Source organism: Harpegnathos saltator, unplaced genomic scaffold (genome assembly GCF_003227715.2).
Source record: "Harpegnathos saltator strain DR-91 unplaced genomic scaffold, Hsal_v8.6 scaffold469, whole genome shotgun sequence".
NCBI classification, from domain to species: Eukaryota; Metazoa; Arthropoda; class Insecta; order Hymenoptera; family Formicidae; genus Harpegnathos; species Harpegnathos saltator.
Window position 1 is genome coordinate 296,852 of NW_020230282.1, and position 25,411 is coordinate 322,262.

General features: G+C 48.3%; 3 protein-coding genes across 5 annotated transcripts; 1 reads left to right on the forward strand and 2 right to left on the reverse strand.

Annotated features, from left to right (window-relative positions):
- The first annotated feature begins 1,102 nt into the window (after positions 1-1,102).
- bsh (brain-specific homeobox) lies at positions 1,103-12,247 on the forward strand. The gene is made up of 4 exons (XM_011140637.2): positions 1,103-2,102; positions 2,761-2,995; positions 5,190-5,915; positions 11,777-12,247. The coding sequence occupies exons 1-3, from the start codon at positions 1,752-1,754 to the stop codon at positions 5,651-5,653; spliced, it is 1,050 nt and encodes a 349-aa protein (XP_011138939.1). The 5' UTR covers positions 1,103-1,751; the 3' UTR covers positions 5,654-5,915; positions 11,777-12,247.
- A 113-nt stretch (positions 12,248-12,360) lies between these two features.
- Positions 12,361-21,494, reverse strand: CdGAPr (GTPase-activating protein CdGAPr). Of its 2 annotated transcripts, none has more exons than XM_011140635.3 (8): positions 21,089-21,494; positions 19,148-19,356; positions 18,220-18,357; positions 17,733-18,143; positions 17,294-17,624; positions 16,832-17,165; positions 15,803-16,724; positions 12,361-15,682 (listed from the first exon to the last, which is right to left on the reverse strand). In XM_011140635.3, the coding sequence occupies exons 2-8, from the start codon at positions 19,217-19,219 to the stop codon at positions 13,115-13,117; spliced, it is 4,776 nt and encodes a 1,591-aa protein (XP_011138937.1). In that variant the 5' UTR covers positions 19,220-19,356; positions 21,089-21,494; the 3' UTR covers positions 12,361-13,114. The 2 variants fall into 2 exon arrangements, with proteins under 2 accessions (XP_011138937.1, XP_025157915.1); XM_025302130.1 differs by lacking the exon at positions 21,089-21,494 and adding an exon at positions 20,665-20,721.
- A 942-nt stretch (positions 21,495-22,436) lies between these two features.
- On the reverse strand, positions 22,437-25,296 carry LOC105182873 (SET and MYND domain-containing protein 4). 2 transcript variants are annotated; one of them, XM_019841299.2, is made up of 6 exons: positions 24,969-25,296; positions 24,230-24,893; positions 23,854-24,140; positions 23,494-23,777; positions 22,887-23,367; positions 22,437-22,551 (listed from the first exon to the last, which is right to left on the reverse strand). In XM_019841299.2, exons 1-6 carry the CDS (start codon positions 25,153-25,155, stop codon positions 22,544-22,546), a joined length of 1,911 nt encoding a protein of 636 aa, XP_019696858.1. In that variant the 5' UTR covers positions 25,156-25,296; the 3' UTR covers positions 22,437-22,543. The 2 variants fall into 2 exon arrangements, with proteins under 2 accessions (XP_019696858.1, XP_011138935.1); XM_011140633.3 differs by lacking the exon at positions 22,437-22,551 and having other exon boundaries at positions 22,606-23,367; positions 24,969-25,295.
- Positions 25,297-25,411: the final 115 nt, after the last annotated feature.

A 25,411-nucleotide genomic window follows, 5' to 3' on the forward strand; every position in this document is an offset into this window, starting at 1 on the left:
GTTCGGCGCGGCGCGGCGCGGCAGGCGAAGCGGTGTGTATCGACCATGCGGAAAACTTAACTACGTTCGACGATGCACACTCCGGAAGTACGAGATGAATCGGAGCTCAAACGATTCGTCGCGCGTACATGAACGTCGTCATCGGGTTTCCTCCTGTCTCCGCTTGATTTCCCAACGTCTTTACCGTCCAGGACAACGATACCACTGCAGAAATGAAGGTCGTTATCCGTGCAGATCGGGCGAATCGTACCCCTTATTACGGTGTACTCTTATTTCTCGCGAGCTAGCAGACGCTGTGAACAACGCGTCGCAGTGCTAACGTGGATGGCTATACCGGAAAGAGTAAGGGTTTTCGGGACGTACTCTTGTACACGCGACACACACACACACACACACCCGTGCCATTATTATCCTACGTGCGAGAGCGCGAGAGGGCAGAATGGAGAGAATCGCAGATACAGAAAGATCCGTCCCTCTTCCACCGCCGCCGTCACCGTCGTCGTCACCACCGCCGCCTCCGCCACCTCCGGGTCCACCGCCGTCGCTTCCGCCACCGCTCCCCGTCCTCTCCGGTACGGTACGTACCGGAGGATACATGAATACCCGAGCGCGTGTCCATGGAAACGAATGACGAGGACCCGCCCAGGGACCAACGCGGAGCCAACCCAGACGACGACGAGCGTCGCGACGCCGGCCAATGCGGACGCCAGGCCGGCCTTGGATAGTCGGCCGCGAGCTTCGCTACCCTTCTTCGATGGTACCAACAGCTACAGCGGGCAGGGAGGGGTTGCCGATGATCGCGCGCACGGGGGTTGAATCGCCCTGAATCGCGCGCACCGATACTGCCTAAAACGACGGTGAACGACGGCGAACGACGGTGAACGATAACGACGACGACGACGACGACGACGACGACGACGACGACGACGACGACGACGACGACGACGACGACGACAACGACGACGACGACGACGACGACGACGACGACAACGACGACGACGACGACGACGACGACGACGACGACGACAACGACGACGACAACGACGACGATGACGACGACGACGACAACGACGACGACAACGCCGCCGCCGCCACCGCCGCCGCCGCCGCCGCCGCCGCCGTGTCCTCGCGACTTACGTCCATCAAACGTCGTGCGATCCGCGGCGATCAATTCGATTTCATCGGGACGCTCGTGAGGATAAGCGTCGCCCACGACACCCTGTAGCCTCGGCTAGAGAGAGGGTGTTCTTGACACGCGTCTGTCTCAACTTGCTTCACGTTGACGGGAGCAAAGTGACCGAGAGTGATACTATACTATACTCTTCGCATTCGCGCGTTCGCGCGTGTGTCTTCGCGTCCGGTGAACGTGAGTTTAATTGATCGAACCTTCGGACGATATCCGTGATATCACGCGGCATCCACGTCGGCCGAATTTCGAGCGCGTACCGTAAATGTGAAGAGAGAAGACTTTCGCGCGCGCGCACGGAGAGAGACTCCGAGAGAAGCACCGTGTCGCTCTGCTCCTCGCGAGAAGAAATCCTCCTCAGCGACGCTTGGTGCAAAGTCCTCGCGAATCGAGCTCTCGAGGCCGAGGACGGGGCACCCCCGGTCGCGGAATCGCTCGTTTTGCTCCGATCGTTCGTACCGAAACCTCGCGACTCCGCCAAGGCGAGGATGTAATCACGTCGAATATCCGCGCCAGACGTCTCGCGTAAACGTCTCGCAGCGTCGCTGAGCCGAGCGAGAAAAAGATGCAGTCCACCTGCCAGCAGCAACAAGCTCAGCCAGGTCAGAACGGTACTTCCGCCAGTAGGACGTCGTTCCTCATCGAGGATATCCTTAGTCGCGGCACCGTGACTCCTCACTCGCATCACCATCAGCTGCACCATCAACACCTGACATCGACTACCCTCGGACACGGTCAGCATCATCAGTACCAGCAGTTCGCCAGTCTACTACCCGGCTATCCTACGGCGCCGCCCGCCGCGGCGGCCTTCTTCTTGGGACCGCTCTTCGGTAGCACTGGCATGGGGGTTGGCGTGGTGCCGGGGGTCGGCGAGCTGGCAGCTTTGAAGCATTGCCGACGACGGAAAGCTCGAACCGTAAGCATACTCTTTCATTTTCTCGCGAAAACTACTCTCTAGCCGGATTCTCGTCGAAATAAACGAAGATCCAGCCTTTCTTCGCACGATTCTGTCGAGTTACAAACTTTTAGGATTCGAGTTGCTTTCATCGCGATTCAATTTGATCGAATCAACCCTCATTTGGCCGTATAGTCGTTCACCGACGCAAAGTATCGTGTGTGTATCGAATCTAAGATTGAATCACACACACACACACACACACCACACACACACACACACACACACACAAGTTGAAATCGTCGATTTGAGTAAGTACAAGCTCGTGTTGTAAGTCGACGCAGAATGCAATAATGTTGATCGCACTAAATGCAATCAACAATCGATCTTTACTCTACGACGTGACGGTGCGTAATTTAAATCGAATGAGAGGATAATAAAGGATCTAAGAATAGAGGTCTAGAGGAATTTACGACATGAACGAAAGCTGAGTATATAGTTTATTATTAGTTGTCAAACCGACCCTTTAATCTCAGATTTATTAATCCAAACAAATTGACTTTATTTCTGATTAATAGAATTCCTTTCATCAACCGTTCATTCATTTGTTGTCGCAAAAACTCGGCTTTCTTCTAGTCAGTTGACAAGAGAAGAAAAGTTTGTCTCCTAAAAATTTCAGGTGTTCAGCGACCAGCAACTGGCAGGACTGGAGGCCAGGTTCGAGGTGCAGAGATACCTGAGCACACCCGAGAGAGTGGAGCTCGCGGCCGCGTTACATCTGTCGGAAACGCAAGTGAAAACGTGGTTCCAAAATCGGCGAATGAAGCACAAGAAACAGCTGAGGAAACTGAATACGAGCACCGGCAGTAACAGCAATTCTGGACAACAGCCAATCTCCGTTACATCGCCAGCCGGTAAGTCGTGTGTTTGTGTTTCCTTTCTTTTTTCCTTGCAATTATAAATACAGTCCGTGGCAATTGAATAAAATGATATTTTATCGATGCGCTCGGACGCAGAGGATGAAAATGTAAATCGCCAGGACCCGCATAATTAGCGCAGTAGCGTTAAATAGCGTCGTTTTCGTATAGCGCTGCGAGAGAGCAGAATTTCGAGCGTGAGATGGATTTGGAACGGTTCTAACGAGGGTTACAACGTTATTAAATGTTCCGATAATGCTTAAAATTTACCGGCGCACCGTGTCGGATAATATGCACGCGCGACATCGCGATCACGGTATCTACGGAATTTTGCATCGACTGGTCCCCGCAACGTGCAATTACCGCTAAATACGCGTATCGACTTTTCGATAAACAGCTGCGAGCAGTATTCCCGCACCGCGAGTTCATTAACTTGGATTAATGACACTGTGTCCTAGATAAGCGATAATTTATGAATGGCTGCACTACTACGATAAAAAAAAAGACTATGAGAGAGGAAGAGGAGAGGGGAGAGGGGAGAGAGAGAGAGAGAGAGAGAGAGGAACATTTTATACGCGTACGTTACTTTTATGTTGGGTTCGAGCGCGGTGCGCAAAATGTACGATCTCTAAAATAGCGGCGTCCGATCGAGAATTTATCGGAGCGCAATGACGACAGCGCAACCGTGCACGCGAATACGCGCGGCGAAATGTTAAATAACGTTAATACGTCGATATGTTTATACGAAATAAACTGCGCGCACCGAGTCCGCGTCCGCGCGTAGGACGCGACGCGACGCGGCAGTCGGGGATTAATCGGCCCATAGTTATCGGGGGTTAATCTGCCCAGAACACGAAGCGGAGAGGCGCGGGACGGCGCGTTATAACCGTCGGTTGTCGTTAAATACTTCCCCGTTGTCACGCTAATGCACGATATCTGTATAATGCAACCAAAATACCGCTGACAATAAATTACGCAAGTTCGGCTTAACTAGCCAGACCGTAAGCGTGGTTGCGTTGCGAGGAACTATAATCATTAACAGTACCTGCCTGCATAATGGTCGCATTCCGTCGTAGATATTACCACAATTGCTCGCCGGGTTAGGCAACATGTCGCATGTTGCATGTTGCATTGCAAACGGAGGATACGGAGGACACGCGCCGGAGACGACGGAAGAGAGGAGAGACCGCGGCGGCGGTGATAGCAATCGTTTCGAATGAAATTATTCTTTACTTTGCAGACCGATTAACGCGCGAACCCGATGCTGTTTTCAGTGGATTTTATCGGTGTCGCATCTGGATAGGCATTCGTTTCGGAAGAACAAATGAATAGAAGACCAGCGCAATTTCAGCCGAAATTTACCGAAATCGAAAGTCTGTAGATCGTGCGGTTGCGAGACATCGTCGGACGAGACGTTAGTGTTGTATTTCTTGGTTAAAACATCTCTTGGCTAAAAACTTTTTTCTCGAAGATACCCCAGAAAGTAATTCGAGTTAGCTGTCGTCGCAGTATCATATCGCGAGACGACGCGACGTCTCGAACGATTTAAATGGTTTGGTCCGATATTGCATTCGTCTGCAACGTAAGTTGCTCGTCTCGGTAGACAAGATGGCTTCGTTCGGTGGGAAGGGCTAACCGAGTTACATAGACGTCTCCTTGGCAGCAAGCAAGAAGGAGGTATCGACGGCGGGAGAGGGTGGAAAGGGTGGCACACAGGCACACGAGAAGACGAGAGCGCCTCGTCGACCGTCTTTAGACTCGAGTGAGCTATGTAAGGAACCCGGGAGATTCGTTCCCTCCTTCGACGCCTCTCTTTCTCTCGCTGTCTCGTTCCGACTCCCGTCTTGATGAAAATTGCTCAATTACCCGCTAAGTGCTCGGTCAGACCTACATTCTTGATTGTTCGCCACTAAGGGCTATCGCGCGCAAAATCGTCGAGTCGCGACCCAATTTTTGTCAAGCGAGACTACCACCCCCCCTCCCCCCCCTCGCGAAAGCGAGGACGAAGGAACCTTAGGAAGCCGGAAAGGCTTCCTAACTTTGCGCAATTTCATCACAATGATTCCCATCACGGATCAAAGCAAAGATCGATCTCACGCGCAATTCCTTCTTTTTGTACGAGCCGTCAACGACTCGATTTCATCATTACTCGTCTCACTGATCGTCGATGATCGTTCATTCGTGTTGACAGAACGCCCTGTTGATTTCTCACTGAGTGGCGGCCGCGAGTCTCGCGCGAGCAGCGACGCGCCCGCCGATTCCGACGACGAGGACGATGACGAGATCGACGTGCTGGGCGATGAGACGCCGTCGCCGACTCCGACGCCAACCGCGACGCCAACACCGGCGCCGGCTCCGACCCCGACCCCGATGCCGATGACGATGCCTACCCCGACGTCCACGATGATGCCGACGTCGACGTCGACGGTCTCGACACCGACACCATCGACGCCGACGCCGACGCCGACGTCGACGCGAAGTACCGTCTTGCCTCCCCTGTCCAGACGCGGCGGCACGCCACCGAGGATCCTCCATACGACGATTCATCCGCATCCACATCCGCACTCGCACTCCCATCCACACCCACACTCGGTCAGCTTGCACCATCAACCGCAACACGGCCAGCATTCCGCCCAACAACGTCAACACCGCTGAGGTGACGTCGTAATAAAGGATAAATCGAACCGGCCGTTTCTTGCAAAAATCACATAGAGGCGAGAGGATGATCTTCCGACGACGACGACGAAGATGACGATCGGATCGCATGTCGTCATCGGAAATCGTAAAGTTTACCGCGCGTGTGATGATCACCGTGCTAGCCGAATGGGTGGAATTCAGCGGAGAGAAGAAGAACCACACCCAGTTCGGGCTCGAGGACATAAAGAAAAAAAAACTCGTCGTTTTGCGTCTTTGAGAGGTATTTATATGAATTAATAAAGGAAAAACGGGAGAAAAGAATATTGAGGAGAATATCGACGGCAATTGACGAGAGAGAGTTGTTCGAGAAGAAGGCATGATCTCGCACGGAGAGAGAGTCGCGTGAAGATCTCCTCGTTTGCTATAACGTATAAATACGGAGCTCCGCCGCTTTCCGGTTCTCATACAAATCTACTTTTTATAGGAAAATACAGTAACAAATATGGTGTTTGGTCTCTTGTTACTTTTTAATAGCGAAGTGTAAAGATAGGCCGTGGTTTCCGTTGAGAATTAAACTGTCATACTCTAACGCGATGTGCGTGTCTATGTGTGTGTGTGTGTGTGTGTGTGTGTGTGTGTGTGTGTGTACACTTGCTTTCCTCCTCGATCTTTTCTCTCCCATTTACGCTTACGGTAGTTACGAGTGTTTTCTCCCTCGGAGAGATCGGCCGAGTAAAAACGCTCTTGGAGAATTATTCATCGTGATTCAAGGCTTTGGAAGGACAGGGATCCGACGCGTCCGATCGGCATTGACATTTCATTGCGTCGTGGGTTATGAGTCACGCGCTCTCGTCGAGTCTTCCTTCATAATCGTCTCGCTAATCGTCAACGCGACATTTCACAGCACCTTCGGCTTCGGCGGGTCTGAGATATTGTCGAGAGCTAACGAAGCGTCAAGGCCGAAGAGGCGAGAGGGAGGACTCGACGTCGAGTCGTACGGCCGTACGTGCGTGCCATTTCTCTCAGGTGTTTCACTATACGAGGATCAGGATCGATCTGACTGCGCCGATAGCAGACGTAGCTCGCGCGGCGTCAAGATCAAACCGTGACCGTGTCGTGGCTCCCTCGAAATGGCACCACCTTCGTTAACGATCGCGAACGTTTTCACCTACCTACCTACCTACCTGTTGCAGGACGTTAGATCGGCGGCGAGAGAGTGTGCCTATCTTGAAAGAAACGATATTCTAGCCCAGAGATAGTGGATTTTCCAACGAGCGCGCGCGTTGTATAGGCGACGCCTGTGGGGCACGTCGTGCTTCCAGTTGGGGTGAATCCTAATACCCAGATAATGGGAAGTAATTGCGAGGGATCAGAGTGAGCGAAGCTACTCTGTCGGCTGTCGGTTCGGTTCGCGGGGCAGCGGGATGCGTGTACAGAGAGGGAGATAGAGAGGAAGAGAGGATGGCGGCGTGGCGCCGCGCCACGCTTCCCTTCCTCTCGTCTCTCGTCTCCTCTCCTCTCTCTTTCCACGCTTCCCTTCTCACCGTAGATTCGCGGAGGGGTGGAGAAAGAGGACGAAGAGAGGATCGTAATCGTGTTATCGGGACGAAATCATGAGGTACATTCTCGGATATACATCGGATAGATGTGCGCGTCGAGAGAGAGAGAGAGAGAGAGAGAGAGAGAGAGAGAGAGAGAGAAAGAGAGAGAGAGATCGCGTACGATCCTCATTTCTCAGGGGAGAGAGAGAGGGGGAGAGAGAGAGAGGTGAAAGAAAAACAGACAAGATTGATGTAAAAGTCGCTTATTATGTATTCGTTGCAAGAGCGATCCCGAGATATGCTCATAAGCACATGTGCTTATCCGAGACGCGTAACGTTACGCTAACTTATCGCTGAATCACATGGACACGTGTCAAAAGCGTGCAGGGGCGGGAGCGGGGGGAGAAGCGGGTTGCCCTTTGATGCGCGCACCGGGAAGATGCTATCGCGTCATTCGGCAGAGGAAGAAAGGCGCCGGCTAGCCAGGTAAGCTCGTAAAGTAATGAGATCACGGGACCATTTATGACGTTTATTAGATTCCGTTAAGACGTCTATTATTACGGTACGTAAATAAAGGGGGAGAATTCGCGCCCCTCGCCGTAGGAGCGAGGACTGAGCGGAATGCGGCGAAAATAATGAAATAAAGGACAATGAAGTGGCAGGTACAATGGCCAATAGAGCAGAGGACGAACAAGGCGCCAGCGGGCGGCGTGTTACGAGTCTCGTTCGCGTGGAAGGGGTTGCAACAAGGGGTACCAGAGAGGCCGCGCGCTTCAGTTCGACCGGCTAAATGCAGTGGGCGTGTTCCCATTACTTTCATTATTTTCAGTCGCTGGGCTTTGGTATCGATGCGAACGAATGCGTCCTGCACGTGTGTATACGTAACGCGGGCAAGGTGTCTACGAGTTGCGAGGCTTCTTCTCCTCCTCCTCCCCCTCCCCCTCCTCCTCCTCTCACGTCGCGATCGTTGCAAATCGATCGACGATTACGACGGTAATTTGCGCGCGCGATCGGTCGGATCACGGATTAATCTGATCCGGCTGACAAGTTGCGAAAGTAGCACGAGTTTGCTCGCGAATCGCGATAACTGAACAACACCGAACGCACTCGGAAGAGCGACAAAGAGGCGACGGTCGTTGCGAGGTCTGCGAGGGTGAAGCGTTAGCCTAACAAGCTGTCAAGACGTCGCCGCGTGTCAATCCGCGGCTCTCCGACGACCCTCGAAATAAAGCTGCCTAAAACCTTCATCTATCGGGCTATGCGGACGGAGAGAGAGAGAGAGAGAGAAAGAGAGAGAGAGGAGGGGGAGTGAGCAAGGGAGAGAGGGAGAGTTTTCAGTCGACTGCGTGCGCCACGTGATTGTGTTATTTAAGTGAAAATTCCTGGTTAATCATACGAACATGCACTCCCATACGAAGATCAAAATCGAGAAAGACGTTGACGAGAGAGAGAGAGAGAGAGAGAGAGAGAGAGAGAAAGAGAGAGAGAGAGAGAGAAAGAATGAGAGAGAGAGAGAAACAGAGAAAAAGAAAAGGAAAGAACGTTCGCACGTGCAGAGACACAGCGCAGCGGCGTTACTGCCCACGTACCGTTTAACTCGATCACAGTGGCAATCTGGCCTCGTTTCAACCTCCGGTTACTACGACGCTTCCGCTAACAAATAACATTGTCGTCGACCCTGCGGGGGCGTCCTGATTCGATTTGCGCACCGTGAAAGCGCGCTCGAGGAAGAGAATGACGAGATAGCGTGAGAAAGAGAGGGAGGGAGAGAGAGAGAGAGAGAGAGAGAGAGAGAGAGAGAGAGAGAGAGAGAGAGGGAGAAGCGACACGCCACGCGGGAAAGGGAATTCTACATCGAGAATGTTGTGTAGTTCTTTCGTTAGTGGATTTTCAGACGACTCGACGGCCGATTGTTCAAAAGTGTTCGCCCGAAATACTCTAGTCTATTTACGCAAACTTGCAGCTCAACTGCAAAGACGACGCGCGAGCTCCCTCTCTCTCTCTTTTGACACTCAACAAGAGATCCCTATCTACACGGCGTGTTTAAAAATAATTGCCGCGGTAGATTCAACGATAGTCACGGAGTCGCCCTTACCTCGACGCTTCCTGGCCTCTCGAGTGGTCCTCGTTCTACGATATAAAGGCCGACTCGGCTCCCCTTCTGCGAGTCCTCGCGCCTCTTCCGGCACCGGTCGAGTGGCTCCCCCCACTTCTCTTTTCATCCACTCTATCACAGCGTTTAAAGAAGTAAAGACTAAAGGCCCCTCAGAACGTCGAGAGAACTTGCCGCTTGGGCTTCAAGATGAACCCGCTCGAAAGCAGCCGAGACTCGATGAGAGACTTCGGAGGGAGACCTCGACCGCGAACGGACGGAGTGCGGTTACCGTAACGAAACATCCGTTTGTCAACCGGAAGTAAAGACACTGCGTCACGTTTCGACGCGCAACCGAGTGAACTCCCGCATCTCACTTCGAGGAGCGTCGATCGATCGATCGATCGATCGATCGATCGGCCGACCGACTGATAATCGCGCATCGCGTCTCATTCGACCGACTGCCGCGTTCGGTTTCTTAACAATTATTCAAATGCCGTGTGAACCATTGCGACGCGAAGATCCACGAAGAAAACATCCTTTCGATGTGTGTTTACAGCATTTATATTTATTTTTTACGTACAACTTGTATATATTATAATTGTAATCGACAAACAGAGAGTAGTCTCTCATATATAACGGAAACAATTATTACTAAATGCGATTACAACTAAGGGAACGGGAGGAGAAGGAAAAGACGGATCGGGCAAGGGGAAGAAGGGAGGAGGATGGGCGAAAACGCGCCCGGCCATAGTTAAGGCGGTGTGAGAGCCTCCTACATTTTCAAAAACGAGATTACTATTAGCCTTTGAATATTACAGTTAGTTAGTCTTTGTATCGTTTTACGCATCGTGGGGGAACGTTACTTCGCTATACGGCGATTATAATTGTCGTTTCGTGTCGTCTCGGTCGAGGGTCTCTATAAGGATATATAGTCTACAACTATTGCGCGAAACCGCAAGAATCCTCAACTTATTAAAAATACACATCGCTCCGATGTATCATTATTGCGCGTCGTATTGTGCACAAGTATAATTAGGTACCTCGTTTGTTAGGGAAAATTTTGTATGTGTGTGTGTGTGTGTGTGTATGTGTGTGTGTGTGCGGAATGGGAGGGACGGGAGAGGGAGCATGGCGAGGAAGGAGGAGGGGTTTGTTCTTTAGGCATTTTCCTTTAGGCGCTATAGATACCTTTTTTTTCCTAGTTAGGCCATCGCTATCGCCGGAATAAGAGTAGCCAAGGAAGCGACTATTGAATCTCTCTAAATATTTCGTCGTTAACCGTTAATTAAACGTCAGTAAATATATGCGCTATGTGTGCATGCATGCTGCTTACAGACATTTTTAGACATCGATGACGACAGAGACACGAACAAGGGTTGCGATGTTTCGTTCGTCGGGAGACGCTCGCGGGGTAGCTCAGCTCGTCCGAAATCGACGATGATTAATCATCAATTAATCGCAAAGCACGCAAAGCACACGAGCGATCTCGGCGAAAGGGACAAGAGATTCGCTCGCGGTTCAAAATTAACTGGACTGTGTCGCACTGCGTTAAACCGAAAGGAAAAATTAACACGCGTAAACAATAATTTTGCGTGATTCGTCAAATTAAATGCTTCGATTTGCAAGAGATCAAAAAGCACGTTTTCGATAGATACAGCTCTCTGTCTCTCTTTATCCTTGTCTCTCTCTTCTCTCTCTCTCTCTCTCTCTCTCTCTCTCTCTCTCTCTCTCTCTCTCTCTCTCTCTCTCTCTCTCTCGCTGTCGAGTATTGGATTAAGATATGTGGTTTGCTCGCTCGCGTTGCGTCTAGGTGCGCAGGAGAGGCAACGACGGGAGCACAGCTGAAATCATAATTCGATAACTGTGCCGCAGTCTTATTTGAACGGTTTTCTTTCGAAACCGCGCTTAAAGAAAAGGAATAATGTTTACCTCGTTATGTCTTTGTGAAAAGAAACAAAATTTTTGCGCATAAAGATAACATTCTTCCTGCCTGTCGGGGGGCGAGTGCGATTAAACTCGCTCGAAAATAAATAAAACTATCAACACAAAACTAAATCTTAATCAGCATATAATTTCGACCGTAATTAACGGTAAAAAGTGAAGTGTAACGAGAATGAGATGAGGTGAAGTGACGTGGAGGTGAGGTAGCTAAACAGAACTACTGCTTAGTCCGTGTGTGTAATGAAAACTTATATTAATACGCGAGGCCAACGGCACGCTAAACGCTCTGAACGCTTATTTCTCAAGCAGACGCTTTGTTCGGACAGTAATCTTGATTTCAAGCGAGCTTTCATCATCGATAAGCGCACTGTTATAGAAATGAATACGTTATGTATGTAAACTAATCGAAATAATCGGCGTGTCTCTCCCAAAGACATCTATGTCTTGGTCATTATGGACCGGTTCATAACGTACTGATAACGTTGACGTGCGATTAAAACGCTGAACTTAGTGATTATAGATAAATTCGTTAAACCTTTTTTTTCATGTTCAATGTCCAATTAGGTCGAGACTTCAGTGTATACACCAGAGTATCTTTCAACGTGGGACTATAGCAGTTCGGATATGAGATGCGATATTTATGTAATTATAAAATTAGAAGATATATGTGTTGCTGAATACAAACGGAACGAAAAAACACTGGAAGCAAGTGCAGAAATATATTTTGCAAAAAACAAAAACTAGCTTCGAGATACCCTCGTGGAAAAGCTCGTATCGCGTGTGACAAAAATGATTTAATAAGCGACAACTGAAATTTTACCTAATGAAGAAACGTAAGTGATAATGAACCGTCATTTCGTATGTCTGTATGAAAATAAAATACTTATATCAGATTCTTAAATATTTTACAACTTAATTTTCTCATGCGAATCTCAATTGTTTCGCAAATTTCCACGACTCTGGTACATTCAAAGCGTTTCAATTACTTTCCATTCACTAGCGTAACAGTACAAATAATTCGAGCGAATATAAAAATCAAAGAATAATATTAATATATATATATATAATATATAATAATAATAATAATAATAATAATTACAAAATTTGTTATTAAAGCTTATAACAGTAATAAAAATGAATATCTTTTCTCAAGTCACTAATAAATTAATAACGAACTTTATAAAACGTTCATACAATTCAAGCTAGTTAATGATGGCGATAGGCGGGACGAAGATGAGCCATAGACCTAGAGACTACTTGTTCTACCATTCTCGTTGTAATCCACTCTCACGTATCATTCACGAATTACGATTTGTGGTGGCACCGATGAGACTCAAGTAAAAGCAGTTTAGTGGATCAAGTAAAAGCGTTTGGTGGAGAATTACATAAATAGTACGTCATCGGACGTTACAATATCCGATTCGTGAGTAGTACAAATAAGCCGATAAGTTAGCACGCATCTGCGACAAAATGTAAGTTCAGTGAAAAATATACGAAGCATATGTCACGTGATTCAAAATAACGCGAATTCTTTTGTTCTCATTTGAATACATACATACACACACATACACACACACACACACATATACGTATCCATACTTCGTTTCTGCTACTTCCGCTACTTTCCAAAACGAGAGAAGATAACGTTGCGTTAGAGAAAAAGATTGCGGAATTTGGTCGGTCGATTAAATTCGACAACTCTAATAATTGCACTCTCTCTAAAATGGACACTAGATGCTAATTATCACCGATTACGCATTAACTGTTGCGGCTTTTATTTATACTACTACTGTCGAGATTAAATTTAAGAGGAGGACCGGACTCACTCTCTCTCTCTCTCTCTCTCTCTCTCTCTCTCTCTCTCTCTCTCTCTCTCTCTCTCTCTCTCTCTTTCTCTCTCGATCAATGAAGAGAAGGTCTCGAAGCTCTCTGTTTCAACCTGTTTAACAACGCCTGCTCGCCATCGTCCTCCGTCTTGGATGAAATTCCACGAAAGCTCTCCGATCGATACTTGTCCCTCAAGAACGTCCTCCTCTCTTCTTTGTACTTTTCGATTCTTTCTCTACACTGCGGGTCTCCCAAGTCTAGGCCACCGAGGTTCTTCAGCTGAATCTTTTCGGAGGCGTTGGAGCATGCGGCGGAACCGCTGCCGACGTTAGGCGTGGAGCAGTGCTGCGCGTCCTCGGACGACGACGGCTTCACCGACAACGCGATCTCGCCTGTCATACGATTGAACTTGGCCTCGTCCAAGGATCGACTGAGCGCCGCGCGGGTCGCCCTCGCGTGACGTGCTCGCAGACAAGGCGGCAAATGTTGCGTCGGCTCCTCAGACTTGCCCCTCGCGCAATCCAGCTCCTGCCTCATCTTCCTCTCCCGAACGATCTCCCGGCCGATCTCCGAGTCGAAGCTTCTCCTATCTCTGCTCGTCTCGTTCTCATATCTGCGCCTGCTGGACGTCACGGACAGGTCCGCCACGGCGCCACCGGATAATCTCTGCAAAGCCAATTCTTGCAAGATGGTAGCGGTGTCCCGTAAAACGATCGCCTCGTCGTCGGCGCTCGTCGGCGACGAGACGTTCGAGAATGCGCTCGAGGTGTCTATCGTCCGTTCCGTCGTCTCGGACGCTCCTCCCTCCGGAACGTGCGCAACCTCGCAAGGCTCAGCCGCGTTCTCCGAAGGGATCTTCATCTCGACGTTACTCGCCATCTGGTTAGCCTGCAAGTTGACGCACTTGTTGTGACTCTCGCTCGTGTCGCTACGTTTGGAAGGGGTGCATTTGCGTTGCTGCTGCGAATCAGTCTGCTGTGTTTTCTGCGTATTGTTGTATCCGAAACTTTGGCACTTTTCCGACAGGCCGTTAGAACAACGCTCCTTGTTATCACGGTCATCCCGTTGTGACGTTGTGACACGCCTCGTCTCCTTGTCCTCTTCGGTTTTACCGGACAATCTCGGATGATTCGCCCGCCGTACGTTCGTATCGCGCGACAGACGATGATAATTCTCGAAGGTTTCCCTAAACACCTCCTTCTTCTCGCACGCCTCGTTCTGATTTCTACCAAACACATTCGCGTTATCCGCCTCGGCGTAGCACGCGCGGATCTGCTGTTCCCTCGTGAGATTGTTGGTCTCCTGACTCGAATTGATATCCGCGGTCGTTGTGTCGCACGAGTACCGATTACCGTTCTCGCGATCACGCAGTCGGGCGTGCGACTCGTCTTCAAGATCGTCCACGAGATTACGCTCGTCCTCGAGATCGAAAGCCGTTTGCGCGCGATCGGTCTCTTCCTCCTCGTGATTTTCCTGCTCGTGACTCGCAGACTTCATGTCCGCGACATCGAGCATCATTTCTTCGCTTTCCCGCCGTGACGCGCGATTTTCCATAGGATCACCACCACCCACGCCGATGCGGAACGCATCCACGGTGGGAGGAGTCAACGCTAGATCCAGAGACGCTCCGGAGACGTTATCCGACGTTATCGGTCGTAACTGCGTCACATTTATAGCTGGATTTATGCCGCTCTCCAAGAAGGTATCATTAGGACTAGTCGGCTCGCTAATCGGCGATGCCAGGGAGCCGGTTGTTCTTCCGATAATCACCCAGTCCCCGGAATCGTTGGTGTTGCCTATCACACGCGGCGTTTCCGTATTGGTGAACACTTTGTCGGTACTATCACAAATTACAAAGCCAGACTCCTGGAGCTCCTGGAGAGTCTGCTCGCACGACATCGGAGAGTCGAGATCGGTCGTGTTGGACAACGGCAATCTCGGCGCACTGGCCTCTCGTACCGCGCTGAGATTGTTCTGCGAGTCTATGGTCTCGTCGCGTCCCTTCGCGCCGCTTGTGACTCCCTTACCGTCATACGACTTGACCGACGAGATCTCTGTCGCGGAGCGCAAGCTCAACCTGTCCCGCGCGGTGTCTTCGCAAACGACTCCGCTCGACTCCGATTTATCTCTGCGAGCGGTGGACAATCTGCTGTCGCACGGTATCATCTCGGCGTCGTTGAAAACTGCGGCGACCGTGCTCAATTGACTCCCGGTCTGACTTTCAGCGTCTGAGAGCGAAGCGGTGGTAATCGTGCGTTTTCTATCGTGCAATTCTCCGTCGTATGTTGAGATTCCCTCGCAGGACTCTATTCCTCTGTCCCGTTCTTCTAAATTAATGGACAATCTATGGCTAGCGGGGTTCGGGGACTTTTCAGAAGACGCGCTGGTCTCCGTCAACTTATTCGCGTTGTTGTTGCTGCTGCTGCTGCTGCGCTCATCGTCAATTTCCAACGGCAAAGTGAAACTTCGGAAGCTTATTCTAGGACTGTTAGCTGGTACCGGCGAAGGAGAGTGAGACGTGGCTTGCAACGTAGCGGGAGTAAGCGGGGTAGAGGCTTCTGACAATAACGGCAAGTAGCCCGGCGTTGGTAACGGAGACGGCGTGTCGATGCTGTGAATATCCGCGTTTGTCGCCACCATAACCTGAAAGATTCAATGGGCTTTTAGACACAACACATAGCTGCGGCATATATACGGGTGGTAAAGAGTGTGTCATCAAGGAGATGATAGTTCAGCTTTACAACGTCACACTACGTTAATCACCTGATCTGGACTTTGGCTGTCTATGAAACGCAGCTCGACATCGCACTGCAGTCTTTCCTCTAAGCGAGATCGTTTCCTCTTGGATCCGCCGGTAACGGTGGTACACTGATTCCCGTCGGTTCTCTGTCGACGCGGCGACGCTTCTACGGATGCCACTCCGCCGCCTTCCTCCTCCGAGAACATCCTCATTTCTCTCTCCTCCAAATCGAAATTGAGCTGTATCTCCGAGAGATCCAACGGCGACGATGCGCTAGGCGCGTCTGCCAAATGATCGAAGTAAGAGTCGTGCGAGACAGATCTACTGTGACCGCAGGTTCTTGTAGGCGGCGGTCCCAAGAGCGGGCCCAAGCTATCCTCGCCGTCCAGACTGTCGGCGCTCTTGACAGGTCTCAGCCGTCGCAGAGAGTTCAAAGAGTTCGGCACCGTTTCCGCTTGCGGCGGCGTGCCGATCTGTCTCGTCTTGCCCATGGCACCCAAAGCACCTCTGCCGAACAACGCTCGCCAATTGAGCGAGGGCGATCGTTTGGAGCCGTTTCTCTTGCGCGGCAGCTCGATGACCGTGTGATAACGCAGCGGCAATCCAGCTGGACCCGCCCCAACCTCTATGTAATCAGGCTCACCCCGGAGACTTCTGTTGCGCGCCTCCTCCAGAGTGAGCAATCGCGCGGATGTGGTGATCGCCAGAGACTTCGGCCTACCGACCGGACCGTCGCCGAATATGAGCTCAGCGTAGCAGACTAGAAATTCCGTCACGACCGCTTGCACCCCGACACCCTGAAGCGCCGCTACACCGCCCACTTCCAGCTCTTTGCATCTCAAGAGGTTGGGCGCCCATACGATGGCCACGTTGCGTGGAGTCATACCCGTTTCCGTGCCGCGAGCAGCTACCTTCACCAGATGACGCATCAGATACTCGAGTGTTCTGTACATCATGAAAGAGAGAAGATTAAAGATCGTCGTCGAGTCGTCCAGCGTGGAAAAACGCAGCAAGACGAGAGAGACACCTGCGAGGAGAAACGACTGTCCTACCTATAGTGAGGTGGCGGTAACTTTCTAACCGCGTCTCTCATACGTCTCAATCTTTCGGCGTCGGTGCTAGCTTGTACCGCACTAACAAAGGTCGAGTAAAGCTGGTACGTGCACAATGGATTCGGCAACTCTCTGAAGTACATTTTCAACAGTGACGCCACGGAGTGTATATCCTGCAGAATACTCTCGTCGGAGTGCAACGCCGGGACCCGATCCTCGTCGAAGGCGTTCCGCAATTTCTGTATATTGGACGTTACGCCGCTAAGACGATATATACCGTCGACTAGACCATATTTTTCTATGAACTCCGCGCAGCACGTCAGGACGGTCGGCACTGCAAAACGAATGATCTCTTTTTCCTTTCCTTTGTATAGAGCTTGTACAAAAAAAAAAAAAAAAAAAGTACAATGACTAACATATGTACACGGTGCACATGAATTGCAAATGAATAGTGAAATTTACCATCTTGACCGGAATTCAGCAGATGTTCCCCCAAATCGCAACCAAACACGCGCTCCCGTAATATGCCCGATTGCTTCAACCTCCTTCTGGAGGGTCGGTTCAGTATGAAGGATCTGAAGAATGCGATCAACTTGCCGTGCTTTCGCAACACGGGCTTTACCGGTAATCTCGATCTGACCGTTGTCGAAACAGTCAGGTGACGCGGCACCTTGTCGCCGATCACGGCGACGCATTCGGCTGGAAAGAATCCAACCGCGAATCCGTGCTTCCCACGCCACCACGTGCTCTCCCCCGGAGGAGGCATGTCGATGACGGATATCATGTCGCCTACCTGTGTTTGACAAATGACATTTCGAGTTCAAATCAACGCGAGTCTCCGCTTCGATAGCCCGCTCGTGCGACTCCGGCAAAGTGCATAAAGCGTCGCATAATGGATTACCTGGAAGGAAATCTCATCCTGCGCTTGGGCGGTATAAGGTCTTACGGCGTACGCCGCGGCGACGGCCGGAGTATTTATAGGACAAGAGTCCGACTCGGGGACGAGGATCCTTCTTCCTCTGTTGTCGAGCTGCAGCCAATTCAACACCGGGCCGCAGTTCAGGCCTTCGTGATTCAATTGCGAGAATCGGCTCAGGTAGTCCTTCAGTATATCACAGGCGTTTTTTGGCCGTACATCTGGAAGCTTCGTTAGGGAGGAGAATTTTCTATCGAATATGCAACGATGCAGTTGCTTGTCGAACATTACGAAATTGTCGTAGGATCTCTGCAGTGTCCAGCACGCATCTCCGGACGTTATTCTAACGGCGTAACTCTCCGTTACCGAGTCGTTGGAGCCATCGTTGACGGACACCTGAGAGAGACAAGCCGGTGTATCTAAAGCTGCCTTTATCGTCGCGCCTCGTACCTTCTTCGCCTGTCTCACGTACCTCCAGAGTACCGAGCTCGACGTGCTCGTAGTGAAAATGAGCGCACTCGTCAAGTTTCGGGAAGCGCGCGATGCTGCTCATGTTGCTGCCAGAACTAACGGGTGTGCTGAAATCGTCCGCTCGACTACATCCCAGCCCCTGCAAGTTTGTTCAGGAAGATAAGCACCTTGTTAACAGAGAGCGGCTAACAGGGTCGATCATTGATCCACTGAATCGTAACTTCCAACTCGCTGTCTAATTCAGTCGTTGCGTTCAGACCTTAACGTCAACGATAAATCGCGTGATTCTGAAGCGACCAGAGGATTCTCGATCGGCGGATACGAATACATCGGAATACATTGGAAATTTGATTGATCTCTTTTTGCAAAAGGAAGTTTGGACAGAATCCTACGCGAGATAAAAGTGCCGGTTCGTATGACTGTAACCACTGTTTTTCTATTATCGGACAAAGATTCGGTTGTGGAGATACAAAGATTTCTGTAAGAGGTTTCTAATCATTATTCCCAGTTATGTTCAGACGAATATTTCCGGTCGCGGTGGTAACAGAGATATACCGTCTCGGCGAGTTTTATGTCCTCCCCAGCCCTGCTCGACCTGCGCGCAAACTGAAATTTCGTTTTATCGTGTAGGATTAAGCGCGAGAGACATATATCGCACCGATGAGACGATACCGCGTCGAATCCACGCGGCGTACGTGTATCCAGTAGCCGGAGAAAATTGGGTCACCACCGTTTAGCTTACCGCATATACGATCGGTCGTCTACGCCTTCGAAGGATCGACTCACCGAGCGTCGCTCGGCCCGAAAACTTCAGCGACAAAGCCGCAACGCGAAAACGGCAACGCGGTTACTCTACGCCTCGAAGTTACACGTCCTCCAAGTGCTTCCAAGAGTTATACATGCTCTGTTACTTTGAAACTCTGTCTAACCTTCGCCGTCTGTGGCTCGATGTCGGTGAGCCGATGAGCTCGGGGTCTCTCTTGCGTCGACGGTCCGGGCATCTTTTGCAGCCTCTCCGTTGACGAGGACGAGGAGGACGAGGATCCGGGCCTTTGACCCGATTTGTCGCGCGCCAGGATGACGGCAAATCTTTACTTCCCTCTCGATCGAATCATCGTTCCTCGCTCGCACGATTCCTCTGCACAGACATCATACGTGTATATATATATATATATCCTGCTTGATTTTTCACTCGCCAGACGAGCGACGAACCAATCGCGAAAAAAGTTGCTAGCCGTCGCTGTGCAGCAAATCGCGTTTTGTTCGCATCTCTTTCTCTCTCTCTCTCTCTCTCTCTCTCTCTCTCTCTCTCTCTCTCTCTCTCTCTCTCTCTCTCTCTCTCTCTCTTTTGGCGAACGACCGTTCTCGACTCGTTATTTTGTGGCGGTAAATACTCGAGTGACCAAACCACTCGTCGCGGATAATAAATAAAGATTTGTTATTCGCGCGCATCGATTCGCACGGAGATTCGCACGGAGATTCGAGAAAACCTACGACAAACAAACGTGAAATACGTGCTCGACGTCGAATCGAAAACCGTCCGTCTCGGTGAGGCTATAGCAGGTACAGACTCGTTGCCTCACCAAGAGAACATCTGTTTTTCGCAAACGGCAGAGGGAAGATCCGGTTGCGGGCTCTTTTTTCTTATCGGTTTACCATACGCGCGCGCTGTGTACGTCGTCGTCGTCGTCGTTGTGCTGTCGCGCGATGACTGCGACGGTATCCAGAGCACAGACAAAAATAAGAACGAGACGCAATCTCACGGACAAAAACTTTCAACTATAGTCGTCGGTAGAAAGTTGCGTTGGTCGGTGTGTGACGCGAATATCTCGCAAGGGAGAACCGTCCGTCCATTTCGAATATATATATATATATATTTCATTTCTCCGTTGTACCTTTCTCGAACGATAGTCGCGACGAGGAGACATTTTCACGATTCATCGTAATTATATCGACGACTGTCGCGAGCAGCGATGTGTCGAGCGCAGCTCTTGGCGGTACGCGGATATTTTCGGATAATTAAACGTGATTATCGGCCGATACCCCCTAACCTCCGTCCGAAATAAGGCGATCAATCGAAACAGGACAGGAGGACGAGCAGTTGTCGCGCACTCGAGAGATATACTCAGGAGGCGAGTCTATTGCACGAATGCTACCGTCTGCGCGCGGAAGTGCCAATAACCCGAAGCGCCTAGCACGGTTAGGGCCTTTAATATCTTAAGATTAAGGCGAGATTCTCTCTCTCTCGATCGCGTCGGAAAACTCGTCGGCCATATGCCCTGGGCTGATTACGGGCTGGCGATGACTCGATACGCTGCGAAACCGCAGCGTAGTAAAGTAGCGGATTCGTGCGCGCGGCTCTCTCGCGCGGTACAACGCGTATATTTACATCGCGAAAGCAACGCAACGTATCCGACGCGGGGGGTGATATTGAACCTTTGCGCACCGGCAAAGCTGCGAAGGCTGCGAACAGCTGGGCTTCCGCAACTCCCCCCCTCTTCTTTACTCTACCTCTCTCACTCTCCTCCCTCTCACACACACACACACTCCTTTTCTCTCCTTTTCGCCCGTTCGTTCGCTACTGTACTGGACTAAATCTCTGCACGGGGGAAATAACGGAGCTATTATGTCACGAGCGGTCTTTCTCCCAGCCGTACGGCCAACTCCTCCTCCTCCTCCTCGTCGTCGCGCACGCTCGGACGAGGGTAAAACTTGGAAAAAAGGATGGGCCGCCGGCGCGACATTACATTACAAACAGGGCCACGCACTCGTAACGACGAGTGAGAGAGTGCGTAGCGCTCCATTTTAGAACGGTCGATCCGCGTCGTGGAAATCGACGCGAGCGTAGAAAAACGAAAGAGTTTACTCACTCGTGCGGCCAACGCCGTCGCTCCCGACACCTCAAGAAGCTCCCGAGTCGGCCAGAGATTTCACCGTGCCAAAGAAAAACACACGATCGGCCGAGCCATGTTTGTCTCCATTTGCCTCGGCGCGTGGAGGTTACCGAACGACCGCGAACGACGCGACGTGACGTGACGTTGTAGGTGCCGTTCACACGCGAGACGGTAATTCAGGAACGACCGAAGGGAATCGCTGCACGGCGATGCGACCGATGTGACTTTCCGTTTGTGTTCCGCATCACGTCGCGATATTCACGATGCGCGAACGACAGCGACCACGAAGTTACATTTACTCGACTGTCCACGATCACGATCAAAGACGCTCCTTTCGATGCGCCACCCACCACCCGATCTAACCTAACCTAACCTAACCTAATCTAACCTAACCCAATATCCTCATCTATCTACCTACTTCAACCTTAGTCCTAGCCTAACCTAAATTAACCTCGCGCAGTCTAGGTTTGTTCTCTTTTGGTTTATTCTTTTACAAAAAATTCCCTCAACTGGTGCACATTGGTGCAATAAGTTAGAGTGAAGCAAGATACGTTTCCTCAACCGGTGCATATTGATATAATAAGTTGGAATGAAACAAAATATACTTGTTTCACTCTAACTTTGTGTACCCGTCCATCCATGTAACCAGTCCGAGAGAAGTTCTCCGAAAAAGAATAAACTTTTACACTGCACCGGAATCGAGGGAAGTAGAGTGCACAGGAATAGTACAGTAGCCTTACACAAATAATTGAATTATAATGATGCTGAAGAATTGCCGTCTTGCCGTTAGAAAAATTATCCGAGAGAAGGTGTAAAGGCGTTTTCTAGTATTATATTTCATTTCTTTTACTTGTTGAGAGTGAATAATGGCACTGGAAATAAGCTCATACTGTTATAAATTATAATTAGTCAATTGCTGAGCTACAGACGCCATCTTGCGGTAAGGTAGAGAGGCTTGTGCGCACTTGTTCAAGCGCAGATTTTGAAAATCAGTTGATTTTACAACAAACCTCTGTATTTATTTCTAACGTAATACTCAAAATCTTTAATATACTACTTTACTAATATACTACTTTACAAATTTTTAATTGTTTATTATTATTCAATATATGTAATACTGTATTCAATATCATAAAATTTAGCACGGAATTACTTTGTAATTATTAGATCTATGTGTTCATATACAAATATATTCTAAATTTGATACGCACATAAAAAATAACGAATGGAAATCAAAATAGAATTTTTAAATATATTTATTAAAATATGTCATAAAATCAATTCTCATTAAATCAAATGAAGTCATCAAATCAAGTCAATCAAGTCAAGATCTAAGATGGACTCTATTTATAGTACACGAATACTCATTTACACGTATCAATCGTTAAATTGAATATATGTAATTATTATTATCACACTTTTGCGAATAGTTCATGGATCTGAAATTTGAAAAATATTTTTTCTATTAGCTTTAAATATAAATTATTAAAAAAGTTCCAGGTATATATAGTAATCAAACAAATGTTGTTAAAGCAGGAAGTAAATAATTCCTTGTACGAATAGCGATAATGCTGCAGAAGATAATTTTATTGACTACAACAAGGAAGTAAAGCCATGCACGATTACACCGAGCTAAAAATATTGATTAAAGAAATAGTTAATAAAACATTATTGTCAGAGCGAAAAGCACTAGCATTAAGCGGAGCTGCATACGTACGAAAGCTGGTTTCAAGCGCAAAGCATCACGATAGCAATAATGTTCACTTAAATTTACCCAGATAATAGCTCTTTAAGTATTGTTCCGCGTGAAGTATTTCTTCACACGGATACTGTGTAACTTCCTCGTACAATATGTTTAGAACAGCCTTTACAGCATCGATATCGTATATATTCAAGAGCAACCTCTCCCTAAAGGGTTTCAATCTCTCTACAAGAGGCTTATTTTTGGAAATAGATCCGATGTGTTTACGTAAAACCTCATTGTACGTCGGCCAATCATTCACACACGCCGGACAATCACAGTCGAAAAAATAATCCTGCAGTATCTTCTGCTTTCTTTCGTATTTAGGCATATGCGCGTATACCCCACCATAGCTGGTGAAGATCTGGTCGCCCGGACGTATGGGTGTCAATGCACGCGTAATCATTGTGAGCCCTTCGAAATGTCGAAAGGTATTCGGCGCGCAAGAGTGGTTGTACAAACTGTGAGCCACATACAGACCTGAGCCTGACACGATTCCTGGTTCTTGTTGTACCTGTTGTATGTACAATGAATTAGTATGTACAATGAGTGAAAAAACTATTTGCATGCTTTATCTCGCTGCAGATGAGTAAATTAGAGAAATCAGAATAGAGTCGTAGGTGTGAAAATATTCACTTACTGAAAAGCAATTAGAAGACATTATCACACAGGCCCGAAACATTATGCTAGCGCAGAATTTAAGCTCAGAGAATTCACTAATGTCCTTCAAATCGTCCATTTTGTACGTTTTAGAAAAGAATCTCGTCTGCGTAGCTAGGAGAATTACCGCGAGAGCCGAGATACAAGCAAATGCGCTTATTCCGATTAATGGTCTTGTAGTCATATTAGTTGCCAGACTCAGCGCAGATCGTGCACTAGAACTATCCAGTATTTCAGTATCTGTAAAGCCTGCTGTTCTATTGTCTGGAGACCAAATTGAAAAGTCGTTTACCAATTAGTAATAATCTAATTAGTAATATCACACATTGAAAATATGCACCTGGATTAGATTCTGCAATTTTCATATCTTGTTGCAACTCTTCGATTTTGCTTCCGTTTGCTGTCACTATAATCAACAGCCGTATAATTTTAGAAATCATTCTTATTTTATCTTTGTCGACATTAAGCAGACTGGTCAACAGTTTTAAAATTGGACATTCTGTCATATGACACACCTCCCATGCTAACTTTCGGCATTTCTCAGAACAATATTGAGCTATGGGACACTTTGAACATGGTATCAAGTTGTAGCTTCTAGACAAGCAGTAGTGACAATGTGTGTAATATCTGTAACAGGTGAGCAAAATACAAATATCTACATATCCACAGACACTAATTAAAATAGAAAGTTGAGTGAAAGCGAATTAATCTCTTACCGTTCTTCATAAATAACATGTGCATATGGATCTTCGATACTAACTATGTCACCAGGTTTAAAATCTCGCGTCGCTATATAATGTCTACCGTATCTTTTAGAGAAAGATACTGTGACACCATCACTAGTAGCAGGTACTTCCTTACTCGAGCCATATGTCAATTCGGAGAAATCGTCGTTTTGCAGATACCTTGGTTTCTGTGGAAGAATCTTTGCTGCATAGTAAAGGTAACTTTCGTTACTCACCACACATTGCTTCTCGCAATTATTGGTCGCTTGATCTTTTTCTAATATTGCCTCGTCCATAATGTGCTCAAAGTTTCCCGGTTTCGTAGCAAATTTTTCAACACCATTATTTGAATGCAGAGCATCTACAACTTGTTGCGTATCAATTTTCTTTGAATCTGCTTGTAATAGTTTGTTTATTTCCTCTATTGCTCTATCTCCCCTTTCCTTCAACTTCTTTCGCTTTTCTTTTGGATATCCATGACATAAGGCTGCGTCAATATCTATTAGACACTCTTTATACAATTGTTTTCTGTATAGAGCGGCAGACCGATTTGCGTGTGCATATGCCATAAGTTCATTACTGTCGGCATATGCTAAACTCAAAGTGTAACATTCGATAGCTTCTAGATCATCACCCATTACAAAGTGTTGATTACCTGATTTTTATTCATTGGAAATGATAAGAAGCGCAATATGATATATATTAATGTCTAAAACATAGATACACATACCTTCTTCTCTATATCTGATAGAATCACCTCCATTTTTTGCTACAGCAAGTAGTGACGGCATCTGGGATTTGACAATATTTTGTAAGATGTGTCCAACAAGAGCTTCACATTCCTTTTGTAATCCATACCCAACATGCGACTTATTCTCTTGTTTGAGAGTTAATACAAGTTCTTTTGCTATCTCCATTTCGTATATAAATAATTTTCTTTAAAATTGCAGCTTTAAAATTGTACAGCTTTGAAAATACAAAACAGAATCTTCAATTCTTTCTCTCTTCGTAACATGGTCAACCAATTATTACTACAAATGCAACATATAATATAGATTATATCTATAAAAAAGGTCTAAAAATTCTCTTATCAAAACTTGGATTTTATACTCACCTCATTGAAATTTTAAATTTTTATTTGTATATATGTGATATTTATATAATTATATATTT

Coding starts and splice junctions, on each gene's coding strand:
- bsh (XM_011140637.2), top strand. CDS start 1,752: ATGCAGTCCACCTGCCAGCAGCAACAAGCTCAGCCAGGTCAGAACGGT. Junction 2,103..2,760: donor GACGACGGAAAGCTCGAACC/GTAAGCATACTC, acceptor TAAAAATTTCAG/GTGTTCAGCGACCAGCAACT. Junction 2,996..5,189: donor CTCCGTTACATCGCCAGCCG/GTAAGTCGTGTG, acceptor TCGTGTTGACAG/AACGCCCTGTTGATTTCTCA.
- CdGAPr (XM_011140635.3), bottom strand. CDS start 19,219: ATGCCCGGACCGTCGACGCAAGAGAGACCCCGAGCTCATCGGCTCACC. Junction 18,144..18,219: donor TCGAGCTCGGTACTCTGGAG/GTACGTGAGACA, acceptor TGTCTCTCTCAG/GTGTCCGTCAACGATGGCTC. Junction 17,625..17,732: donor AGGATGAGATTTCCTTCCAG/GTAATCCATTAT, acceptor TGTCAAACACAG/GTAGGCGACATGATATCCGT.
- LOC105182873 (XM_011140633.3), bottom strand. CDS start 25,155: ATGGAGATAGCAAAAGAACTTGTATTAACTCTCAAACAAGAGAATAAG. Junction 24,141..24,229: donor CATGTTATTTATGAAGAACG/GTAAGAGATTAA, acceptor CACCTGTTACAG/ATATTACACACATTGTCACT. Junction 23,778..23,853: donor AATTGCAGAATCTAATCCAG/GTGCATATTTTC, acceptor TTTGGTCTCCAG/ACAATAGAACAGCAGGCTTT.